We start from the raw sequence: 25,547 nt of genomic DNA on the forward strand, positions 1-25,547 counted from the left end.
ATAAGCAACCACTTACAGCAATACACTCCTTAGACAAACATTTGCAATTCAATCGGTCTCGCATTTGCAAGAGTTTAAGCTATTGGTATTGTAAATGACAATGCCTTTATTTCATCTGTTTTGCCAATTAACACATAAAAAAAAGGCATTTTCATTTACAACGCCAATAGCTCAAACTCTTGTAAATGCGAGACCTATTCAAAGAAGCAGCCGCCACTGTCCCGGGCTGCTCGCAAAATGAAAACACGCTGAATGGTGCAGAATAGCATGTCGTGCCTGCAGTAGGAGAAACTCTTTAAAGAAAGGAGTGCTTACAGACTAAAAAAGACATACTGTGTAACAACCGAAGTAAAAGGGCCAGTCCTCATGGGAGGTTACAAATTAAGACAAGGCGGTACTAAAGAGGAACTAACAAGCTTATTAACGAATCAGAAGCCCACATTTACGAAGGGCAATGACAAGCCAATGACAAATATGGGCGGAGACTGGGCAGGGTTTACATTGCGTACTCCGATACAGGACGCCGCAAAGCAGAGCATGCCATGCCCAGGCTTGACCTAAAAAAGCATTATAGTAAAAATACATGAGCACATCAAAAGCTATCCAAACAAGCATTGGCATAGCCAATAGGTCTCCCTTTTGGGACCTTATAAGGATTTAGTTATGCAGCACAATAGCCTTGGTGCAACAACATCAACTGTTGCATGGCTAAACACTTATAAGGTCCCAAAGGCGAGACCTATTGGCTATGCCAATGCTTGTTTAAAAATCCTCCTGTGGTGAGAACCCCTTTGAACTCTCATGACGACGGTCAGGCTCGCTCGCGGTACAATACTTACCTCTAACGTTTACGCCCTACCACTTTCATAAGTCACCAGCCGCCACTGAGTGCTAATAAACGTTAATGTAAAACACTGAGTGAAATTGCATTGGACGCGCATGGAGGATGCTTATTACATTACAGTTTATCACTTCTGCAATCCTTACTGAATTCCTGGTGGGTGTACGCATTTGGATGTAAAAAATGGTGATTGTTTGGGAGAGTGAATGTAGCATAACATCCAGAGCTGCCAACTGTGGAACAAGGGAACTGGGTTTGAATCTTGGCATGCTCTCCACGTGCCAATAAAAATAAAAACCAAAGGAGAGACATGCCGATATCAAAAATTTAAATACCGTATGGTTTTTAAAGTGCCGGTAGGGCTGGGATTGAATTAGTCATTTGTTAGACATTTAAAAAAAAATTAAACAGCTGCATTTGGATGCAAAAAATGCTGATTGTTTGAGAAAGAAGATGTAACATAACATCCAGAGCTGCCGTCTTTCAAAATGGGGAACCGGGTTCAAGTTTTGGCGTGCACATTGCTGCTTAGTAACAATCTAAAAGTCTGTGGGGCTAAAGTGAGTGTGTGCAAAATCCCGACCCTGTTTTCCACAATGTCAAACTGATAAACACCATCTGTAGTTCTTTTATTGCTTTTTCTGTGCTGATGGGGAAGGGGCCAATGGTGCCAACCATAATGAAAATCTCATAGACCAATATAACTACTTTGTAATGGAAAACCCTCTGCTGACACCATCAAAGACTTCCAGAAATTGACCACAAATGTTGGGTTTACAGGTAAGCACTAATCTAACCGCCTACATGCAACACGTTTTACCGTATTGCCGAACAAAACGAACTAAGGAAAGCTATAACGCCTTTACACTTTGACTTATATAACAAAAGTAATTCCAAATCCAAATTTAGTAAAAAAAAAAAGAAAAAAATTAAGTTTGCCATTGGGTGTACGCTTTTTAAAAGGTTACAAATGTGCACACAATGAGAGTTTCACAAATTGTTTTTCTTTTAACATGACGGAGTCCTATTGAAGCGCAAGATAAAATTACACAGCAACTCCAGTATACTTGCTAAAATCCCGTTAGGTGAACAAAAAGTGCATTCAATGTATTTTTGGGAAGCTTTTTACATTAAAGTTAATTTGAACTATGGCAGTCTTTAGTGAACTCCCATCGGATGTACTTTCTGTTCACTCAACGGAACTTTAGCAGGAAACAAAGAAAGGACACGCACCGACATGGGAGGAGGTGGAAGAGATGAATGCTTTAATAAACTGCTCCAACTCTGAATGTATCCACACACAGATTATGAACGGATCCCGGAGACCAGCCAATCCTAAACATTGATACGAATGATTTACGGGGAATCAAAGGCCAATAGGGGTACAGAAAGGCCAAAATAATGCCTGCAGCGATGAGTGCCACAAAGGAGATTCACGATGCCTTTGCGCACCCCACCCACATGGTGACAGTGTTCAGTAAGAAAGACTGTCTTTTTTATCAATTTCACGCTCTTTGGTGTTGATTAGAGCGAGATACTCTTGGGAGAAGGGACCGAAAACAATAGACTGAACACCGAGAGGTAAGCGTTGGCTTAATATGGATGTGGCCACAACGCTTCATTCTTTTGATGGAAGTGCTGGCAACAGTAGAGGCCTGGTGCGCTCATAACAAAGGCAGAGCGATAAATGAGAGAGACGCTCGTGAGGAGACGCAAAGTCTCTGATAGTAGCACAGTGTAGGCACGAGAAGAATGGCACGGGCAAATGCGCAATAGAAGGTGGCACGAGTGCTGAGATGAGCTGTGAGGAGTGCGCGGTCTTCGAAGACAATGCAGAGCGTGGCAGACGGCAGGCACAAGCACTCATAAGGCAGTTGGTGGCATACGCGCGAGGCGAGCGTAACCGGCAGCTTGCTTGGACTAATAAAAAAATAAATAAAAAATGCAAAACAGCAGCAAGGCAAAGTGGAGGTTAAGCAGGGCAGCAGAAGTGACACAGTGTGAAATGGCAGACGGCAGGCACGAACAGTTGAAAGGCAGTTCAATCAGCGCATGGCAAACGAGTGAGACAAGTGTAATGGGCAGCTTGCTCTAATTAAAACAAGACAAGCCCGGCGGAGCGTGGCACGCGCGCTTGGCGGGGGCGCGCATTCCAGGCGGGGGAGCTGACCCTTTGAAGTGCGATGGCAAACGGATTGCATGGCGGCAAGATGCGCGTGATTGTGCACGTGCTCACCATGCAATCCGCTTTTCGGAGCACTTTTAAATGCCCCTTACTATAGTCTCGCTTTGCGATCGCTTACGCAATTGCAAGGCGAGACCTAAAACCTACTTTTCTTTTTTATATTTTCACTTCCCATGCTGAAATATTGGCCTGACTGTCATGAATGACTGCAAGGAGAATCATTAAAAATTAGAAATAAACATAAGCTTGGAAATACATTGTTTCCTGTCATTGATTAGTAGTAAAAAGAGTACAAAGGAAAAAGTCGGAGCCTTATTTATAAACCACTGGGGACCCGCAAAACAAGTGGTTGACCCAAATCAAAGCAGAAACGTCGATTGCGAGGTTATGAAAAAACTGACTGCTCACCTTCTCTCATTTTCTGGTCCAACTCATCCAAAGTCGGCTCGATGAGCTCCCACCCATCTGGTGGCGCCTTCCGGCTTCGCTTTACCTTGGGCATATTCTTTTATCTGAACAAAAAAAAAAACAATGAAATATGAGTCCCCCATGAAGCTGAAGCACTACACCACATTGTTTAACTATTAAGCTTTCTCCATAATGACAGTTACAGTTCTGATTAGTTCTACAATCTACGATGCTGACTATACAAATTACATAAAAACACTGATCCTAAGTATCCAATGACCGTTACACAGAATAAAACATAACTTTGCATCTAATCCTTAATTTACTGCGCTGCATTGCTTACATGTTTTACTGGCAGCTAGTGCTGGATAACGAAAAAAAATCATAAAAGAAAATGATAAGATTATAATAATTAGTCTATTTGTTTTTGTCCATTTTTTAGGTTTGATCCAAAAAACATCTCGATCAAAAAGCCTAATAACATAATAAATGAGTTAGAACACCCAAATGATCCAATCATATAACAATGAATAGGCATTTATTTTGGAACCCTTGAATTCAAAACTCATGTTCTCACTCCACGCCATGAGGAGAAAAGGCAAAAATAAAATACAAACAGGCCTCTGCAGAAATTGGTCTGAGATTGGCTGCCATCCTTTTCATTTTGTCAATGCTTGTTTTACCATGGGTTTTTACAAAACATTGTAGGGGAGGTTGCCAGGCACTCGCCAAATTAAACAAGCATTGACAAAACCAACAGGTTTTAAATCGATCTATTGGCTTTTCCAATACTGTGCAACATGGGGTAAAAAATAAAGAAAATGAAGAAACAACTGTGCAATGGCGCAGCTGCTGCATCATTCTGTAGGCATGTTCATGCTTGATTATAAATGTACACACATTTTTCAACATGCATGTGGAATGACGCAGGCGCCATTTACTTTCTTTTCTGTTTTTATTTTTAATTGCTGATCCTAGAGGAAGAAAGATCTGGATCACTAAATGAATTCAAAAGAAAGTACATTTTATTGGGGTGAAATCTGCATCACAAAAAAGTTCTTGAAGAACTTAAGATTTCTATGTTGGTTACCAATTGTTATAAATGATCACACATGTACTGTATGTGTTATTGGTCATCAGTTCACATTATATATATGTTACAGGGAAGTTACAGTTAGGACATAGAATTTTTTTTTTAAACTTAGAAATGCACTTAAAAAAACCAAAAGGGTACAGAGACGTTATAGTTAGGTTCAGATTTTACACAAACTAAAGCATAAAAATTCAGCAGTTATAGTTCTCTCAAGAAAAGAGAAACATGCCCCATGGTAACTGTAACTCACGCCCCCGCCACGCAGTTTTCCCCATCAATAATTTTATTGGAAATGTTACAGTGATATTATCAATGAAGTCATAGAAGATGTCATGACTTATGTGGGAGAATTATCAGTGTATGGCGAAGGCGCGAGCTATAGTTACCTTCGGCCACAAGAGGAAGTGGTGACAGCCAATCAGATCTCATTTTGAGATCTGTGGGATTCGTGTACCCTCTGCGTCTCCAGGTATACACAATTATTTTCCAAAACTACTGAACAAATTTCCACGAAAGCACAAACAGATCTTTCTGTACCTAGATCTAGCTTTCTGCCAAATTTAGTGTCATTCCATTATGTGATTCGGGCTGTAATTGTGACCAAATGCTGTATGGGAAACTGCATGGGGAAAACGAGTTTTCTGACACCTCTTTTTCTTGGGTCCCGCTTGACGAATCACTCCGAAACTTTCCAGACAGCAGCTAAAGTGAGTGGCGAACTAGTTTCGAAAATATGGTTAAGATACGTCAAACTGTGCCAAAGTTATTCACAAAACAAAAAACACTTTTCCTACAGAAACTAGGTCATAACTATAACTACCCAGTGGCGACTGTCGGTAGAGATATTATATATATACACACACACAGAGTATCAATGGATAAAATCTTTGCACAACTATAAAAATACGAGTCTTTATATCACTATTATTTGGCCCTTGTAGGAGTTCTTCTGGCATAATTATTCATTTTTGCCCAGTAAATCAGTGCTCACAGTCCCAGATCAGGGTAGAATATATGAAATATTGAAATTATATTCAATGTGCAAGAGTTCATTTGGGTAGCCCTTGCCATTTACTTCTTTCACTACAACAAAAACCCAAACATCCACTCTAACCAAATTAGATAATGAGTTAATAGGCAAATATTTTACGATTCCGACTTCAAATAAAAGGTCTACTGGCAATGCCATGTAAAAACATGTTTTAGATCAGAAATAGTGTCCACTAAACATGTATATAACCTTGCATAGTAGTAAGTAAAGTTTCTCAGAGCTACTGACAGACAGAAACTCCAGTCACACTGAAATAATTCCAGCAATTTCAGATTTCTTCTTTTAGCCTATTACATTATGCTCAACTCAGGGGTGGGGGAATCATATCGCCCGACCCCCGAACCATGTGGTTTTTATTGAAGGGCAAGAAGATTTAACGCCTATTTTGGCCGACTGACAAGTAGACATTAAATCACGTAAATAAAATAGGCTGTGGGCACTCTGGAGCTCACAGCCAATCATAAAAGCTTGCCGAGAGCCTTTGAAGGCCTCTGACTGGCTAGCAGCCCATGACTTCACTGGGCTCTAGCCAGTGATTGGCTGAGGAGTGAAACGTCACTCAGTCTCAGCAAGCAGTTGAACTTCGGGACTGTCGCAAGCGAGGCAATTCTACATTTCAGGTAAAATTAAAGCACTGCCATAGCGCCCACCATAGCACTGCTAGAGTGTTATTTTGCCCAGTTGCATATAGATTGCACTAAAATATTGGAGGAGAACTTGCCTGCCTGCTGACGGACCGTTTCTAATGCGGCGTCATTTTGGCTGCAGATAGCGCGGGCTCTCATCGCTGCTATTGCCGGCTGCGCACGTTTCCATTGGTGAGCAGAGTGGATTTAAACTCCCTTTTCCATACCAGACGTGTGATAGATTTGGCAATTTCTCTCAAAAATGGGCGATATCTTTCCCATTTGTGTGAGAAAATGCTCAATTGGCCAGTGCCTATTTTTCGGGTTTAATTTAGCCCGTTGTGCACACATTTTTTAAAGCTGCAGCTGCGCCTCAGCGTCGTCGCTGCAGTTTATCTGTCATAATTGTAAAAGGACACTTAACTGTTCCCTTCAAAGTTCATTGCGGGCGGCATGGGTACTGCACATATCAAGTTGCATCACATCATGCCAGGACTTCAGACTCATCTGAATGCGGGGGCTAAAAATACATTTGTTTTTGGAAAGCGAAAGTAGCCGCCTCACTGTTTTAATGCTGATGGCGCGATAAAATGAGGCAGTGCTGCACTGGTGAGAAGGAAGAGGCGCGCACACAGTAGCAGTTTAAAAACCTCAGACAGAGAAAGTGAAGGTGGTGGTGCAAGGAAAGGAAAGCGCATGCAGTGACATACAGCCTGATCTACATTGGCATAAAGTTAACTTGCGGGCGTGTGCTTATGTGGTACGGAAGGGCGCTGCCTAACTGAGTGTAAGGAGCAACTGTAACAGTGAGCCACACATAGTTTTAATTAACTTTGCAACTTCAGCTGCGCCGCGCTCCAAGCGTAGCAGAGAATGTCTAAAGCGGGTCACAGGGAGGCACCTGATATACCTCTAGCAGAAACCTTGGTTTTCATTCTGAAGACTACAATGATCGCCTTAATATTGTATCGGCGTCTGCTAGAATAATGTCCCCTTTGCAGCATAACACATTATTTGGTATGATTTCTCGTGAACTCTGCCAATAGTGCTACAGTTAGAAATAAATGAACGTGTCCTTGTAGTAATCTAACTGGCGCTCATCTAAAGCGCTCCAATACGTTCAGGTCGAGTTCGCGCTATTAAACTGCAAATAAAATGTCAGATTGTCTTATTAGGAATGCACTCTCAGTCTCAAGGTCATATGCAAGCGTAGTCGTGTCTTAAAATAACTTGGGCTAGAATAAATTAGAAACCAGTGAAATCGGGAGGTGGCGAGGAAGATATGAAGGGTACTACCATTAAAGAAGAAGAGAAAATGCCGATTTCACTTGCCAGCAGTACAACTCTGGTGGTGTGTTCATTTGGCATGTGCTAGTTTATACAAATAGATATGCAGAGCTCTGCCAATGAACACAACTAGATCACTCTGACTGACTGCGCTTGTGTGAAACAGGGGGGCCGGGCCTCTATGAATAGTTCTGCAATGCACTTCAGCTCTTCCTCAAATAGCTCTGCAAATGCTTGTTCATGTTATATTATTTAATCCTAGTCCAGGATTCTTTTGGTCATTGTATCTCTACAGTCTTACTTGAAGCAGGTGGATATACGTTTGTGATGCCTATCCGTTATTTGTGATATGTTTGCATACTCTGGGATAGTCCAGTATTCTGGATAGGTAGTGGCTTGTTGGCGACAGATGTTCATTATTAGTGATCATGATTTTTCTTTTTAAGCAGTGAGTTAAGTACTGGTTGCAATTAGTTGTGACATTGTGCAACATCCTCCTTGAGTGCAGTTTATTTACAGTAGTTATCTGCTATTTGTGATGTTGCAGAATTCTTGACAGTCCGGAACTATTTTAGATACTCTTTGTGAAAGAGAACCTGGCTTGATGAATTAAAAAAATAGCTTCCATGCTTGAATTGTGTGATCTTAAGCAAATATTTTATTTCACCAAAACTAACTTTTTCTTCATAATTAAAGCTCCCTGTTTTTCGTTTTTACTACTTTTTACAGATAAATACAGACCGAAAACCATTTATTTTCTTATCTGTATTTATTTTAAAATGTGGATAAAAACGGAAATTGGGTACTTTCTGAGTGATTATAAATACACTTGTTCATGATTGCCAGGCCAATTACTGTGTGGATTGATAGGTGAGGAGGTTAAAAAAAGGAATGTTTGTAAAGAGGCTTAAACAGCAGTAGATATGCACAAGGCTGATACTGAAATGTGCATATTTTTACATAAGTGCATTGATTTATCTTCTGCATGTGTTCCTATCACTAAAACCTGGCAGGCATTCAAGCGTGACTGCATAATGGTTTACTGATTTTAATAAAACAACAATATATTAATGTTTCTCTGTCAGCCGGAGCCCTTGTGTTTGATGTGGGACAGGAGTAGGTGGGACAAGTGGATTTTACAGGACATGTAGATATCAGTGGCATTTTGTCCCTTGGACAAGTAGATTATTTGGAAAATTCAACACCCCTGTCAACTAACAAGGAAGAATGTGCTGGCCAATTAAAAAAAAAAAGAGAATACCTAGGTGAAAAACAAATTTTGTATTAAATAATCATTTACTATTGAAATGTGCAACACTCTGGGGAGAAGTTGAAATGACGACATTCTGGGTTAGGGTTGTGTATTGCCCAGCTTAAATATAGGCAGGGAACCACTCAAAATTAAAAACTGGTGATGCAATTCTTGTATCCGCCATTCTGTGATTTTCTAAAAGGTTCACAATTATTGTGTGAAATAACCAATATTTGTTGGTGTCGGTGGTTCCCGCAAGGTACGCTTAGAAGGCGATAAAATGTAGCCGCTAAGTTGAAGACGTTGTAATTAGAAGAACCTAATTGAATGCTTGGCTTCCACGTTTGATTGCGTTGATCTTCAGAAAATGGCTTCATTCTCTCCCTCAGCTCTCTTAACTGCCAAAAATGTAGCCATGACTAGAGACAATTCGGGCTGCATTGTATAGAAAATGTATCCATTCCCAGCCCTCATTGTCCAATGTTTGAGCAAGGCCTTAATGAAATGACTCCTATAATAAAAAGCATTTCATGCAACCTAGTAGTCAAAGGTTTGAAGATAGTGTCTACAGCTATATTATTACCTACATTTACTTCATGTGATCTATCTTTAGACTCCAACACATCCTGGAAGCTGAAAGCTATCACCACTCTATGAAACAGAACAATGAAAAAAGACTGGTCTACTGCTGCAAACTATGTTGAGTGAGCATCTCAAATTCCTGCTACCAGTGGTGTTGCTGCTTAATCAAAACCATGCCACTCATACCCTCAAACATTCCTCCGTTTAAATAACAAAAATGATATGTCCTGCTACTAATGTTTGGACCGTTGGTTTATATCACAGTTGGTGGTATGCTGACACTGTTTGGGCCTTCAGCTTGCAGCGACAGCAACAACACACTAAGAACAGAGGTATTACTACACAGACAACGGCCCACATACACAAACAAGACTTGCAAGTGCAGAGCACATACACATTAGACTTGGTACCCAATGTACCCTGATGATGTTATTGTTACAGCTAAACCAGACAAAAACTGGCAAGTATCGCCAGGTTGTAGCCAGCCTCACCTACAAGAAGGTACTGGATTTGAAGTCTATGCTCAACACCATGGTGAGACAGGCATTGTGCAGCATTCAGAGACATGCACCATGGGCATGGACCATCATCACATCACATGACAACAGCAATCATGGTCAGTAATGACAGCAATACACAAATACCGGTCACATCGCCACCAACCCTTCATGGTAGACTGATTGAGGGAAAAGACCAGGAGCCGGCGGTGCTGTCCTGGCAAGAATCATCCTAACTCTCCACAGAGCCACTTGTCAGGGATGGAGGCAGCATAAGCATTCACTCAGTGCCAATTACCAGAACCAGTCCAATAAAGGCAGTAGGACACACAGAGAAGGTAAAGTTCTGAATCTTCCACACTAGCTTGGAAATAAAGAACAAGTCATTTTTTAAAAGGTTATGACTCCTGCAGAGCGAGCTTCCGCCTAGAAGACTAGCTTTGTGAGCTTCTTCGAGGTCTTCTTCCAGGTGTCTTGCAAGGGCTTACTACTACAACGCGGTGACCTTCCTTCAACTTAACTTCTACGTTTGCTAGGATCTCAAGTAGTACCAACCCCACTACCACTTTCACTTCAGAGTGCTTATCGGTACAAGAGGTCACCATACATGTAATCTTCCAGAACCAGCTTTATCCCAGATCATATCATCTTCACAGAGAAGCACCTTCTCAAGGCTATAGGATCCAGTAAGATGGGGTTCATACAAAAGCCTCTCCGGTGCTGCAGTGTCACAGAATTTTCATATTCCCACAACAAAAATACCTTGATGCGTGGGGTGGAAATCCCCTTCTAGCCGTAGGTAGTCAGTGTTATGGAACTCCAATACTGTGAGTTTTCCCAGGAGTGTTTCATTAGTAGTATAGGTTGTTAGCAATTTGTGCAGCAGTTTATAAGAACAGGGTATTTGCAGTGCACTAGGCCCCCAGGAATCTGATATTCTCCCCTTGGTACTACAGCACTAAAGTAATGCGGTCTTTTCTCGGAGTGCTTTCTTAGGAGGCCAGCTAGGATGAGCTTCCCCCAAAAGTGCAATCACAGCGATATGGGATAATATCAAGTGGTAGCTCCTCAGTTCTGCAAACCACTTCAATGTAAGCATCCCTTAGAAGTGTTTTGTCAGTGTTGTGTGAATCCAGCAGTACTTCCTTCAAAATCCATATAGTGTTAGTTTCTGACAAATGTGCCTTACTGGTGCTGGGGAAGACACTTGCAAGATATTACATTTTTTCATTGTCTCCCTCCCATATTAATGTTTAAGGGTCCTAGTGATGCATGCTTCCATGGTTAAGGAGTCCAGTCGCATGCTGTTCCCCGCAAGTGCTTTCTCAGTGGTATAGGTCGCTAGCAGCCTGTGCAGTATTCAGCAAATCCTTCTCAATGCCGTGGGATCCCAGGTAGAGTCAGCTTCTCCAAGCAGTACATTGCTAGGTTATGCTGTAAAACCCCAGCAACGGACCCTTCCACAAGCAATGTCTCCGCGGTGCTGTAGACTTCAGCAAAGCTCATTCGTGTTTGTCAATACGAGAGGACGCAGTATCGTTTCCGCATTCAAGACGCCACGCACTGCTGGCTTCTTCTTTCGGCTTTGCCTTCGCTATGATACAGCAGGGGTTTACAAGCCATCGATAGTATGTTACGCTGTGTTTTCCTTCTTCGCGATTTCATTCAGAACCGTTCGATTGCTCTTATTTTGTAAAGTTTATTGGGGCCTTTGACAATTATACTGCTTATAGGCAATTCGGTTTCGGTCGCTGCTATCCTCCAAGGAATGAGCCCCCCCCCCCCCCCCCCCCATCCATTTTAAATGCCATGCTGTTATGAGTACGTGCGACTACAAACCGTACGCGGGGATTACTAGGACGGCAGCTGAGGAGTTATGAGCGCTGGAGAACTTAATAAAGACTGCAGTCTCAAATTCAAATCCAAGTCAAATATGTTAAGATATGTTTTACAAATAGACATAAGTGAAAGCGCAGAAAAACAGACAATAGCATATTTACACACACAAAAATAAGAATGAAAAGAGGTGTCACGGTGTCTATAGCAATTAAGTAATAACAATGTTAAATACGAAGCAAGCCGCTTATATACGAGAGGAAAAGATACATAAACTAATTCGATACAAGCAAAGAGAAGCAGAAACAGCTACGTTACCTTCCGCGCCTAGCCGCTAACAGTTCGTTGGAGCAAATTGTGAGAACAGAACCGGATGTTGAAAAGAGAGTTTTTTCCTTCGTCCAAGAGCAGAGCGGAAGGAAGCAACTGCCTAGAGGAGAAGAGGGAGGAGGGACGGAAACTGAAAGGGAGAGCAGCAGGAACTTCAGCAGAAAGAGCAGAGTGAGGAGGAGCTAGGCAGACATGTCCCACTACCGAGGTAGGCCTGGATATTGTTTTAACTTTTTACAGCGAACCAAGGAAAGCTACTTTTGATTATGACGGGTCGCTAGGTGTCGTTCTCGACCGCGCCTCGGGTTTTACCTTCCGTTTAGTTGGTCAGCCGGCACGACCCGGGTTTGAGTCCGATCAACGTGGTCCCTTGCTGATGGGACGCGGGCTCCGCTTTGCCGCGAGTGTTTACGTCAACGTATGACATGCCGTTATAGAGAACAAATGAAGGCAAAATCACCTCTGTGCATATCTAATTTAATATCCTATTGTCACCTTTATGGAGGCAGGACGCTCGTTGATAGTGTGCTCGGCAGCAAACGGAATCCACTCTTTCAGCTTTCCCCCATTCCCATAGAAGCAGAAGAAAGACTGCTTGGTTTTCTATAGCTAGAGGTTTATTTTTATGTAATATGTAGGCATAAAATATGGATTTTAACAAGGCACGTTTATGCTGGTGTACGAGTGCGTAATGTACGACGCTCGACAAAATACTATTACATGAAAATTCATTACATTTGGAGGAAATCATTTAAAGAAACAAAACGTGTGGTTTTATTTTTTTTAATTATAATTTAAGTAGTAACAAGCCGCGAAACGTTTAACTATCCATATAGTGCAATTTTCGTTATGACCGTCACGGGATCTAGTAGCTAGAACATTGCGGTTTGTTTCTTTCAGTGAAATCCGGTCCATTGAGATATGGCGCGTCCTTTTCGTGTGTGGTTGAGTTGTCGGCAACGTCGTGAAAAATAAACGTCACGCATTATTTCTGCCCGCCTATATGTTTTATTGAAAGGAGGCTGAGACCTGCGTTTGTGCAAAGTTCTACATTTAAGTCTTTAGATCCGTTGCCTCGAGCGGTGGGCTGAGGAGCAGCCGTCTAAACTGCGGGCAGGCACGTTTCCGTTGTGTGATGCGCTGGTGACGGGCTTTCCTTGTTGGCTTTTGGTTGCATCAGGTTTTTAGGCGTCCTAGGTAATGCCTGTCTGAAGTGTTGTCATCCCATTACGGTCCTCATGGTTCAAGACCAGAACATGTTGTCCAGCCGTATGCGAACTCCATTTACCTTTTAGTCCATCTTTCTAATTTCCCTAGTGCCTGTAGACAGGGTCTCATTAAGGCACTCTCCTAGATTCCTTCGGGGGTCCTTCGCCACCCCCGCGCCGAGAGGGACGGCAACATCTGCCGGTGCCCCTGGTCCGCCGCAGTCTCGCACCACATATACGGGCGTTTCAACGATGCCCAGAGGAGGTGAGAGATGGTGGGCTTTTATGCGGTATTCGCAATAGGTTATCTCCAGAGTGCATCCGACCCCTCCCCTAATTTTATCATCACCCATAGTTATTGTGATTCAGCAGCAGACCTACAGGAGGGGGCAAAGGAAAGTGGTCTGCCCGATTCAAGTTACTGTGGGCATAACTCGTATGGCATTATCTATAGCAATTCTTTGTTATACATTTTGTGCCATCTTGGTGGGACAGTTTCTATGATGTCAGTACGTTGCTGTCAAAAATGGCTATATTGGGTTCTACTAAACTACCCTAAATTCTACATATACATGTTTACATTAACTGCTTCTGATTCGCACTATCTCGTGATTTAGTTTCAAAGGATTAACTATTTACTAGTGGTTTGCATCCCGGCCCTACTTTTCGTAGGGATGCAGAGGGGGGATGCTTATTAAATTCAGTGATCTAAAAAATATAATTTCTGTACGTACTTTCTTGAGAATGTAACACATGAAATAGTCTGATGTAACACGATGTAATGACTATGGCAATGGAACCAAAAAAGCCCTGTTTTTAAACAGCCGACTTGGAAGCACTAATTAAACATATTGTGGAGATCCAGTCTCCATTAACTAAAAAAGAAAAGGTTGGCAGATACACACTAATATAACCTGATTGTAACAGCACTCTGATAACCATACGCAATATATATGCACCAAACTCGAATGCGAATGCATGCCTGTGGTCCTTGGTGAAGCAGGTCATATATGAGAGGGAGACATGGTGGTGGGGAACTTTAACTTGGTATGTGACAAAGAACTAGACAGCTCCAACCCCCATGGTCAGATGGATGCAGCAACTAGCAGGAAGCTTTAGACCCTAGCAGAGGAAATGGAGCATGTAGACTCGTGGTGCTTCCACGGAAGGGAGAGGGGCTTCTTTTACTTTTGAGCAACACAGAGCATACACCAGAATTAACTACCTTAGAGTAGACATTAAAACGCAGGACAAAACAAACATAGTTGACCTGCAGGTATACTGTCCTCTCTGGTAGTGGGAATTGGGTACTTTCGAGTAACGAGTATCTATTGAGGGATCTGGTTAACGTACACGAGCTAAGAGAAAAGATAACGGAGTTTGCGGACAATCGCACATTATATAACGCATCCCCTTCATCTCACTGGGATGCACTGAAGACATTTCCTAAAGGCACCCTGATAGCAATGGCCCAAGGAAATGGCGGGAGAGACACCTGTAGACATATAAAATAACACAACAGTGGAGAAAACCTAAACAAGCAGCAAACTGTGGCAAGTAGAATAAGCAGTCATATCCTCCAGTAGCACAGAAAAATGCATGTTGAGGATCCATATGAAGTTTTCATCGGGGAATAAAATGAGGAGATTGCTAGCATCCAACTGAAAAGGCTTACATGGCCGAACTAAGGGGCTCCACAGGAGAAAAATTTAAGGCGAGTATGGACAGGTTTTTCAGGAGCTTTACACTAAAGGGCCAGAAGACCAAGAAGATGGGCAAATAACCTGCTACAATGAAGCCTCCATACTCTTAACAACAGAGCACAAGTAACATTTAGACCGAGAGGAAGTAACTTCAGTGCTTAAAACTCTTAAAGGCACTGAGTGGTTCTTTGGGTCTACATTTGACAAGAATTTTGAACTCTTTTTAGGGAAGGTCACTTCTTCCATGATGGCATGGTAATATGGCTAAAATACCTTAATCCGACAAGGACCCTGAACACTGAAAATCATCCTACTGATCGCACTGTTGAACATTGATGGTAAAAGATTTACCAAAGCCCTCGCAGCCAGTCTTGACAAATATATGCCAGTGCTGGTTGATGCAAACCAATCTGGCATTGTTAGTGCGGCAGACACATAATATCAGTAGGGTTGCAAAACCTAGTAGAAAAAGTAATCAAAGGGAAAATATTGGTCTTTCTGCTCACTTTGAGTGCATAGAAGGACTTTAAACATGTCAGTTGGTCATTTCAAGAACAGGTATTGAGTATGTTTGGATTTGGAGTGTGATGTGCTTACAAAGAGCAGCCAGGCAGGAGACCTGTGCCCCCCCCTCCCCCCCCCCCCTTCTGTTCACCCTAACAATGAAAGAAACCATTGGTTGCTATGATACAAGTGTCTCAGGCTGTGTATGGGAGCAATTTTGGACGAGAAACACAAATAAGTGTATTTGCATATAACGTATTGCTCCACCCAAGCAAACCTTGGGGAGACCCGTATAGCAGTGGTTTGCTATCTAGCATGCTTGGAACAACTGGCGGGATTTAAAATTAATGAGTGAAACCCAGATATGCTCTATCCAACGCTAAGCCAGGATGAAGTGACACTACTAAAAGAGAAGTTGTTGTGATGTAGGTATGTATGCATCAGACTTCTGCACTGTATACGAGAATACGTTTACATTACAAAAAGGATTGGGAGGTTGGGGTTGGTAAGAGGAGGGTAGTTAGTGCAGGCCTCAGAGAGGTGAGTCGAGTAAAGTGAAAAGGCTGAGGGATGTACACGGTGATTTATACAGGGGTGCTTTTCTGATGGTACAACAGTGTGGGTTATGAGGAGATAAGCCTTTTGCTCCTTTTAGATTCAGAGAAGTTACGTGGACGTCCAGATTTGTATTGAGGTGGGGATCAATTCTCTGGGTGCATAGTAGGAGACTATTTGACTTCTGGTGTTTTTCCTTCTTGCATTATTTGTGCTGACATGTTTCCACTGGGTGTTATCTATGTTCCTTCCTCTGAATATCTTGATACCAAGGTAGTATCGTGGTTGTAGAGACCCTTTTATACGATGCTGATGGATTTGAATAAGATGTATGCAGGAAGGAGGGATTCGTTGAAGTTCTCTGTATGTCGGTGTAATCCTGACATTTGCAGCTGCCTTTATAAGACACATTTTCTATATGTGGGATACTCTTCAGTTTTGCTGGTTGTCTATGCGACGCTGGCCATCAAGGATTTCCCTCTTTTGAAAAGGGACAGCAAGCGCTGCTTTCTTGAGGCCTGATTTCAAGAGTCATAGAGGGAAACCATCCAAAGCCACTATTCTACCATTTGTGGTTAATAGCGACTGGTACAGATTTACTCCTGTTGTGATTCAACTTAAGGAGGGATTTGCACATCCATGCTTGAATGGTGACAAGGCTGTGATTAAGTTGGTCAAGTTCATGGAAACATGAGATGTTCTTTTGCGGCTGAGTATTACCTGCGTACTGATGCTTACCGAACTTTTGAGACCAGGGAAACAATCTTTTCATGACAAAGTATCATTTTTTTTCAACACTGTTTGATTTTAATGTAAGTAATTATAATGTTTTATTTCCTGTCGTGGAAATTGACGAATTAGACTGTACTCTGTAGGAAAGAACAGAGCGAAATGTTAGAATTATGTGTTTCATAATTAAGATGAAGTAGGCAGGATATGCTTTTGAAGTTACTATCTGCAGTTCTGAGGGAGTGATGGGCCATGATTGCAGCTGGAATATTAAAGTTAGGTTCACATTACGTGCAGGAGATACTTGTTAAGAAAAAGTCAACAGCGACGCTTTGCACAGTGGTTTTTGCACATTCATTCTGCTTTGAGTCTAGCCGAAAGCAAAAAAAATCATTCGCAACAAGATTTTTCAATTCCATTAAGGAAACCGAGACAAGGATTATGCTTCTTTCTTTTACTACTTCAAAACAGCGGCCAATCACAAAGTTTTTTGAAACGCTACATTTCCAATGACTCCATACAGCCACCTGACGAACCCTAGAGCCAGCCCTATATAACTCATCAACATCTCATGAGATTCCTCTTTCTTTGCCAAGTTCAATGAAACTATAAAGGCAGTCCGAAACCCGGGACACAACCAAAGTTCAGGATCCTGTAACAACATGGCATCAACCATCAGCAAACAGTATCTTGAGACCCAAGAGGGGAAGGAATTGGAACTCGGTCCAGTGATGTCCAATGATCTCCCTTTCATTAAAACGCTGTCACTCCGATTTTCATTTGTCACCAGTTCCTAGTAGAGGGTCAAAATAATAAGCCGTAAAACTGGCCTCACCACAGCTATCTCATAACCAGAATATAGTCAAGAGGGAGGGAACAGGGAATATTTTTAGATCATTACATATCCATTGTAATACTTAATCACAAATCCATTAGTACAACCTCATGGGGTGATAATTCTTGCCTCCGTGTTCTTAATAGAATTGAAAAATCTTGTCACGAATGTTGGAACATTTTGGATTTTCTGTCGAGACGGAAGTCTCCAATTATGCTTGTTTAAAGCTGAGCCACCACATCCAAAGTAATATAAACAATAGGTTTATATTCGAATGACTTAAACGCAGATTCTGCTGACCAATTGTCCACTTTCAGAATGTCAGTCCAAGCAAATGACTTAGAAGCCCTTGCGCCACGCGATGAGTGGCCACCCAAACATAGAAATACCAGCTTCATCCATAAGCCAGCGCACCCATCTCGCAAGAGTGGCAGAGGCCACTGGACAAAAGGGTTTCTGCAAAGCAATATCAGTATGAAATTCAGTAGTACTTGACTCGCACGCTTTCAAACAATGCGCCAAGCAAAGCTTGGGGTTATCCAGAAAAGTGGGATAAGATATTGATGATTTACTTTTGGCGCGTCGAGAAATCAAAAAAAGTAACCTGTCCTGCATGATCTAATGCTCTGATGTCTGTCACCTTCTTACAAGATATGAGGCACAATAGCATAGGCAGTTTACCTGACAATTGCTTTCGGGGCAGATATTTATTGTCCAGCCGGGAGTCCAAAAACTGCAGGCCCACATACCATCCCACAAAACAGAATACTTCGGAAGTGGAGAACAGACCATGAGGATGCCTCTCGGTAACTTCCAGACAATAGGTTGTTCACCTACTGGTTTATCATCAACAGGTAAAGCAGCCACTCCAATGTTTCCAAGCGGAAGAATATCGATTGTGAGTGCTGGAAGACAAGGCCTTACTGAAGTCATTAGCCTTCTGCAAAAGTCCTGGGGCACTAAACTGTCCCTAAAACCCTCCTAGCTACTAGAGAGAGGTAGTGCGATAAGATTATCGGATGGGGGAATCCCCATTTCTCCCCCCCCCCCCCCCAATCCAGAAGGAGATTCCAAAGAAACAGAATTCGAATCGGACAAGCACAGGTTAGCTCCAAGAGAACCAGAAAACCAAGCCTGCGGTCTCCAAAAAGGTTTCATTAGCACCAGTTCCACTTGCTGACGGCGCAACTGAGCCAACACCCTAGTGATCATTAAGAGTGGGGAAAGGCATAGCACAGGTTGGGATTCCAGTCTTGAAGAAAAGCATCCGTGGCTTAGGCTTCCAGATCTGGACGCCAACTGAAGATTGAAAGCTGGCGATTGAGATGAGATGCAAAAAGGACTATCAAACAAGGACCCCACAGGCGATTCAGCGCATGTAACGCTCTCTGATGAGGTCTCCAGTCGGTGAAATCCCAAAGATACCTGAACTACCATTCCGCATCTGTATTGCTCTGGCCGAGAATGTATTCCGCCACTACAGAGATACGATGCTGTAGACAAAAATGCCAAAAGTCTGTGGCAATCTCCACCAGAATGCGGGACTTCGTTCCGCCCGGTTTGATCACACAGCGACGCGCCAAAATATTGTCCATTTGAAGCGGTATGTGACAATCCGACCTCTCCGTAGAAAGGCTGTGAATGGCAAATGATCCTGCTCGGAGCTCCAAGCAATTGATATGGACAGGCAGTTCCTCCTGAGACTAACAACCTCCTGTTGACATCTGGCTGCAAAGTGCTTCCCAACCCCAGCAGGCTGGCATTGAATTCATTCGCAATCTCCGGAGTTGAGCCAAATATCTCCCTTGCCACTCCAGGCCTCCTTTGTGATCTAACCATCACGACATCTCCGACCTCGCCTTCCCCGAAAAGATAATCTTTTTGGCATAGCTGATGCCTTTCCAGGGATTTCGAATCTTGAGTCTCTAAATCGTTCGATAATGCAGGGGACTGGGGAAAATGGGTTGTATTGATGAGGCCAACAAACCCACTATTCGAGCAATCAACTTCAAGGATACAGTCCGCTTGCTCAGAATCTGTCTCTGGGATGTGGAATTGCTATAGCCCGACGCCCACGATATATTGTTGGGAGTCCAGGGCAACAAGTTTTATTTAATTTTATTTATAAAGTTTTCTATAATGCAAACGTGACACCAAGGGTAGTTTTTTAGGTCTCGCCTGGCGAAAGCAGCGCATGAGCTGCTCTCGCATGGAGAGCACCTTTTTTGGAATCAGTTCAGCGGAGGGCTTGTATGCGCGCGTCTGCATGGACAAACATGGCTGCTCTTGCCATATGTCCATAGCAAACAGCATGCGCGTGTCCATAGGGACCGTGGACAACCCAACGCCATTTTGCATCTTGGTGTGTCCTAGCAACGGAAATGCACGTTATCCCCTTCGTGTTCCCGCCCCCCTCCCGTTGGCCGTGTTCTCCGTCCCCCCCGCTACCTTCCCGTTGTGCGTGTACATTGTCTCAAAATTCGCTGACGAGCCAGCGGTAGTGCTACATGCAACGCGCGTGCGTAACAGAGACGGCTGCTTCCTGGGCATTTGGGATTTGTGAGGCTGCGGGGGAAATTAAAAGAAGATGGACCAACGATACGTGAGTGAGTGTCTCCTGGCTGAAATCCGGCACAGGTCTTGTTGTGATTGGTCACCCGCCCCCGTCGCTTTCCCATGCATTGCCTTGCAGTTGGTCCGTCTGGCTGTCATGTGGTGTGCGGCTTTCTGTTTGGACGTGTTTACCCAAAGCTCGTCTACTGTCACTTAGCCAATCTTTACGATGCCATTGTGTTCTTCATTCTTGGCGGAAATGGTGGAGCTTGCAGTTACTCTTTCCCAGATTGGTTGATTGAATATTTAACAAGCATTTGCAATGCAATAGGTCTCGCGTTTACGAGAGATTAATCTATTAGCATTGTAAATGACAATGTATTTTATTTGTTTTAAATAGCAAAACATAGAGGCATTGTCAGTTACAATGCCAATAGCGCAAACTCGTGTAAATTCGAGACCTATTGCATTAGGACAAAAGACATTGCATTGAATGTCAATAAAGACTGTTTGTGCAACCTGGGTGTGGAAGAGTGTGTGTGTGTGTGTGTGTGTGAGCGAATGTGTGTGATAGTGCGTGAGAGAGAGTGTATGTGAGATTCTATGAGTGTGTTAGAGTGTATGTAAGATTGTGTGTGAGGCAGAGTTTGTGATGGTGTGACGGAGTGTGTGTGAGCGAGTGCACGAGATATTTTTTTAGAGAGAGTATGTGAGACAGAGTGGTTGTGTCAGAGTGTCAGTGAAGGAGCGTATGCAAGAGTTTTTGTGAGTGTATTTGTGGAAGAGTGCATGTTGTTGAGTGTCCCTACGATTGTGAGAGTATGTGAGTTAGTGTGTGTTATAGTATGTGTGACATAGTGTTTTTGAGAGACTGTGTTTGAAAGCTAACGAGTCTGATGAGTGCGAGTATGTGTGAGTTTAGTACCGAGTGTGTTAGAGAGTGTTTGTTAGTGTGTGTGAGATATGGGAGAGAGTGTTTGAGTGTGAGTGCGTTGAAGATAGTGTGTTAAAATTTATATATTGCATATGTCAATATCGCTGACTTCCGTTACTATGATTTGTTTTTCTAATAAATTCACTTCTGTACTAAGTATGTAAAAGCTCTTGATCTGATATGCCAGCTCTGCTTGTTGTATAGGTGAACAATTCGTTTGCTAAACTAATAAACAGCATCCCTCAGCCCAACATGTGCCCCCGCAGTAATAAAATCAAAATCTGAGCATCTTGTGGTGTGTAGAGAGAGTGAGAGAGGTGTGTCGAGAGAGAGATATGTGTATATAGAGAGAGAGAGCGATAGAGGTGTGTTGAGTGCTAAATAGAGAGAAGAAGAGACAGGTGTTTAGAGAGAGAGGTGTATAGAGAGAGAGGTGTGTAGATCTAAAGAGGTGTGTTGAGAGAGTGAGAGTTGTTTTGAGAGAGAGAGATAGAGGTGTTTCAAGAGTGATTATGATGTGTGTGTGTATATATACCTATAGAGCAGGTGAGGTGTGTTTAGATCAAGTGAAATTTGAATGTAGAAAGTGCAATGTGTGGTGTGTGTGTGTATATTGATTCCAAGCGAGGGAGTTAAATGTTGTTTATAGAGAGATCGAGAGGAGAGAGCAAGGTTTTGTGAGAGAGAGAGGGGTCTAGTGAGAGAGAGGTGTTTATAGATAGCGAGCGGTCTGTACAGTGCTAACCAGGGAGAGTTCGAGAGGTTTTTTTTTGATTGGGCGAGAGGAGCGTAGCGAGTGAGGCATGTGTATGTAGAGGTAGAGAGAGAGGTGTGTGTATATAGAGAGAGACAGGAAAGAGAGAGAGAAAGGGGTTTTTAGAGGGAGAGCGAGTTATGTATCGATTGCGAGAGATGTGTTTTGAGTGTGAGCGAGAGAGGTGTGTATATATAGGTTTGTGCGCTGAAGGTTAATAGCAATGGAACAAATGGCACAAATGAGAAGTGAACTCACCTATTAGTCCACCCAACAATACCGTGGGCTTTCATACTAGCATTTCTGTTTTCTAAAAAGGCAACAATACCCTCTCGCTCCAAGGTGACCATTCCCTATGCATTATTTCTTCCACTAGCCGCATTAAATAAGCGCCTGAAAGAGAGCTCAAATAGGGCAAATCTAGTATTGTATGCCGAATGCTCCCTGAAATGTGTATTTAAGTTGTACAATTTAGCCCCTTGACGCATTTTGACTGAGGGTGACATGGATGGCAAAAGGAAAGCAATTTAAAAGTTACCGTTCAAAGAAACTCTTTTCTCCCCCCCCCCCCTCCCCCCTTCCCCCCCAATTGCCTCACATGAAGCGTTCTAATTTTTGGCGAAAAGACCCCGACTTTAGTTTGTAAGACAAAATCGCTATAAATAAAGCCTTTTTTGTTTAGTATGTAAAAGGTCATAATTTGTTTTTGTTTGTATGTAGCCTGCCAGCTTAGGTTGTTGGACAGGTGAGAATTAAGAAAATGCAACCCCCCCCCCCCCTCCTCTCCACAGAAGCGAAAGATCAGCACAGAGAGGGGTGTTGAGAGAGTGAGTGAGGTGTGTAGAGAGATGTTGCGTATGAACAGTGCCTGTGTTTGTGAACATTGGTTGTGTGTGAGCAGTGCCGAGGTGTATGCGTGGCGTGTGTGTGTGTTTGACTGTAACTAGTGTGTGTGAGAGTATTGTGTGTGGATGCAAGGCTGCTAATGCTATCGACCTCAGAAGCATGAAAAGGGAATGAGTGTGGCATATAGAGGTGGACAAAGCTTGCATTTTTGCAACCAGAAGGTGTGGGTTAAATGTTGGTTGTGGGGAAGCTGAGTGCTGAAAGGCAAAGAAAACACAGCGGACTTAGGGCGGGTGGGAGATAGGCGAGAGTTATGTGTGTGTTTTATTTGTGTGCAATGCGTGAAGTGTGCTAATAATATCTTTTGGCGCTGTGAATATAGTTTGCGTTGTTGGTGAATGAGTGGGGCCCATGTTATCGTCCTCAGAAGGATGAAAAGGGAATGAGCGTGGCATATAGTGGTGGTCAAAGCTGCACTTGGTGCAATTAAAAGGTGTTGGTTAAATGCTGGTGGCGGGGATGCTGAGTTCTGAATGCCAAAGAAAACACGCCGGGGGGGTGCGGGGGAGAGATAGGCGAGAGGCATGTGTGTCTTGATTGTGTGAGAAGCGTCCCGTGTGCTGATAAATGCTTTTGGCGCTGCGAATAGTATTTTTGTTGTTTGCTGGTTTAACGGGGCGCATGTTATCTACCTTCGAAGGATGAAAAAGGAATGAGCGTGGCATATAGAGCTGGGCAAAGATGCAAGTGTTAAGTAAAAGGGGGGGGGTTAAATGCTGTTTGCTGGGAATGTGAGTGCTGAAAGGCAAAGAAAACAGAGGGCGGGGTGGAGGGGGGAGATAGGCTAGAGGCATGTGTGTGTTTTATCCGTGTGAAATGTGTGAAGTGTGCTGATAAATGTTTTTTGCGATGCGTAAATTGTTTTATTTGTTGCCGAATGAACGTGGCCCATGTTATCTACCTCAGAAGGATGAAAAGGGAATGAGTGTGGCATATAGAGCTTTGCAAAGCTGCAAGTGTCTTTAATTAAAAGGTGGGGGTTAAATGATGGTAGCGGAGAACCTGAGTTCTGAAAGGCAAAGAAAACACGGTGGGGGGAGGGCGGGGGAGAGATAAGCAAGAGGCATGTGTGTGTTTCTATTGTGTGAAATTTGCCCTGTGTGCTGATTTATTTGGGCGCTGTGAATAAAGTTTCTGTTGTTGCTGAATTAACGGGGCTCATGTTATCGACCTTATAAGGTTGAAAAGGGAATTAGCGTGGCATATAGATCTGGGCAAAGCTCCACTTGTTGTTATTAAAAGGTGGGGGTTAAATGCTTGTTGTGGGGAAGCTGAGTTCTGAAAGCCAAAGAAAACACAGCGGGGGAGAGCTAGGCGAGAGGCATGTGTGTGTTTTCATTGTGTGACATGCGTCCCGTGTGCTCATAAATGCTTATGGCGGTGGAGCGGACCCTTTGAAGTATGATGCCGAGGCTGTGGCTACACGTGCATGCGCCAGTGGGCTGAAGCGCTTCCCCAAACGGATTGCATGGCGGCATGATGCACGTGATTGTGCGCGTGCTCGCCATGCAATCCACTTTTGGGAGCACTTTGAAATGCCCCTCTTACTAGAGTCTCGCATAGCGATTTGCGTAAACGCAATAGCTAGGCGAGACCTAAAAATGGATTGTTATTACTCTATTAAAGCTTTCAGAGAGTGATTTGTATTTTGTAACATGGAATATAGTGTCCACTTACTGACTGCTGAGTTTCTTGTCTGTGTATGGTCCTTCTCCCTGCCTGCTGACTGCCCACCTCAGTGCTGCTTGCTGAACGGCCACTCTGCCTCCTAAGCATCCATGCACTACACTCTCTGCCTGATAAGCGCAAGCTCGCTGCTTCTTTAGTTCCCGCTCACTGCTTGCATTCTGAATGGCCACTCTCTATCTGATGAGCTCGTGCGCACTGCATGTTGAGCCTTCTCTCCCTGTCTGCTGTGCTGAACTCACTACCTCTTCTAATTGCTTCCTGAACATCCAGTCTGTCGGGCACATGATTGACTCGATCCCATCCAAAACACCTTACAGATGCACGCACTTGTCGGCAGCTCACTCTCCCCTCGTCCACGCCGGCCCATCTTTGCTGGGACGCCTTACAGATAAGACCCCCAGGAGAGTCCTCTCGGCGCTTCACTCTGTGTGCGAGGAAAACTGATTATAGTCTCCGCTGGTCAGGGTATGGGCATCTAGCCGTGGGCTCTCGGCTGTGACCCAGGAGCAGCTCTCCTCACTGGGCTCTGCATCAGGGTGCGGTTCATGGATTTACTCGGCTGGCACTGCAGTGGTGGCAGGGCCAGTTGGCCTGGTGGTGCCTCTTCTGTGCTTGGAAGCTAATTCACAACACTGCTCCGAGTTGTGACTGACTAGTCTGCCGTGGCTGCCAGTAGTGAGGGTAGGGTTGGTCAGTGCATTTGCGTTCGCCTCGTATAGCCATCTGCACATCACAGGTCTGGATCAGTGCTTCATCCTTTCGAGGCTGATTAACAATACCATTGAGGTAGCATAATCTACTAATGGGTTACAAACGTATACAACCCTGGCAGCAAGCGCCACGTGTAATGCAAGACAGGTATATTCTGAAAACAGGCCTACTGAACACAAAACGTGTAAAATAACAAAAAACGCCATCATACTTCTGGATGACAAGGCAGCTTAGCTGGTTAATGCATCTGCTACAAAGCCTTGCTTGTAGCCTGTTTGTCACTGGTTACGGTTCCAGTGGAATGGACTCTGCCCTTCACCTATCTGAGGTTGATAAAATGAGTACCATTGCGATGAGGAATGGTGTACAGCAGGGTCAGACTGAGACAAAAAATAGGACTAGGCACCAGTTAGCGAACCACATAGCTGAAAAAAGTAGCCCACATTTTCAAATCGAGCCTGTTTTGTTAAGTCATGCT

At 43.4% G+C, this 25,547-nt stretch overlaps 2 protein-coding genes across 5 annotated transcripts in view; one reads left to right on the plus strand and one right to left on the minus strand.

Moving 5' to 3' along the window:
- BUD31 (BUD31 spliceosome associated protein) overlaps nt 1–12,580 on the minus strand; it is a 50,419-nt gene extending 37,839 nt beyond the window's left edge. The window contains exons 1-2 of one of the 3 annotated variants that reach the window (XM_085629130.1): nt 12,301–12,580; nt 3,435–3,538 (exon numbers count right to left, since the gene is read on the minus strand). In XM_085629130.1, coding sequence (XP_085485256.1) covers nt 3,435–3,528 — 94 coding nt within the window. In that variant the 5' untranslated portion in view covers nt 3,529–3,538; nt 12,301–12,580. Of the gene's footprint in view, nt 1–3,434; nt 3,539–11,976; nt 12,116–12,300 lie in introns of those variants that run through there. The other 2 variants (XM_085629129.1, XM_085629128.1) reach the window with 2 other exon arrangements.
- The window catches only part of PDAP1 (PDGFA associated protein 1), a 93,648-nt gene continuing 80,166 nt past the window's right edge, over nt 12,066–25,547 (plus strand). The window contains exon 1 of one of the 2 annotated variants that reach the window (XM_085629126.1): nt 12,066–12,196. In XM_085629126.1, the coding sequence (XP_085485252.1) occupies nt 12,181–12,196 (16 nt within the window). In that variant the 5' untranslated portion in view covers nt 12,066–12,180. Of the gene's footprint in view, nt 12,197–13,194; nt 13,462–25,547 lie in introns of those variants that run through there. The other variant, XM_085629127.1, reaches the window with a different exon arrangement.

This window comes from Triturus cristatus, chromosome 10 (assembly GCF_964204655.1).
Source record: "Triturus cristatus chromosome 10, aTriCri1.1, whole genome shotgun sequence".
Taxonomy (NCBI): domain Eukaryota; kingdom Metazoa; phylum Chordata; class Amphibia; order Caudata; family Salamandridae; genus Triturus; species Triturus cristatus.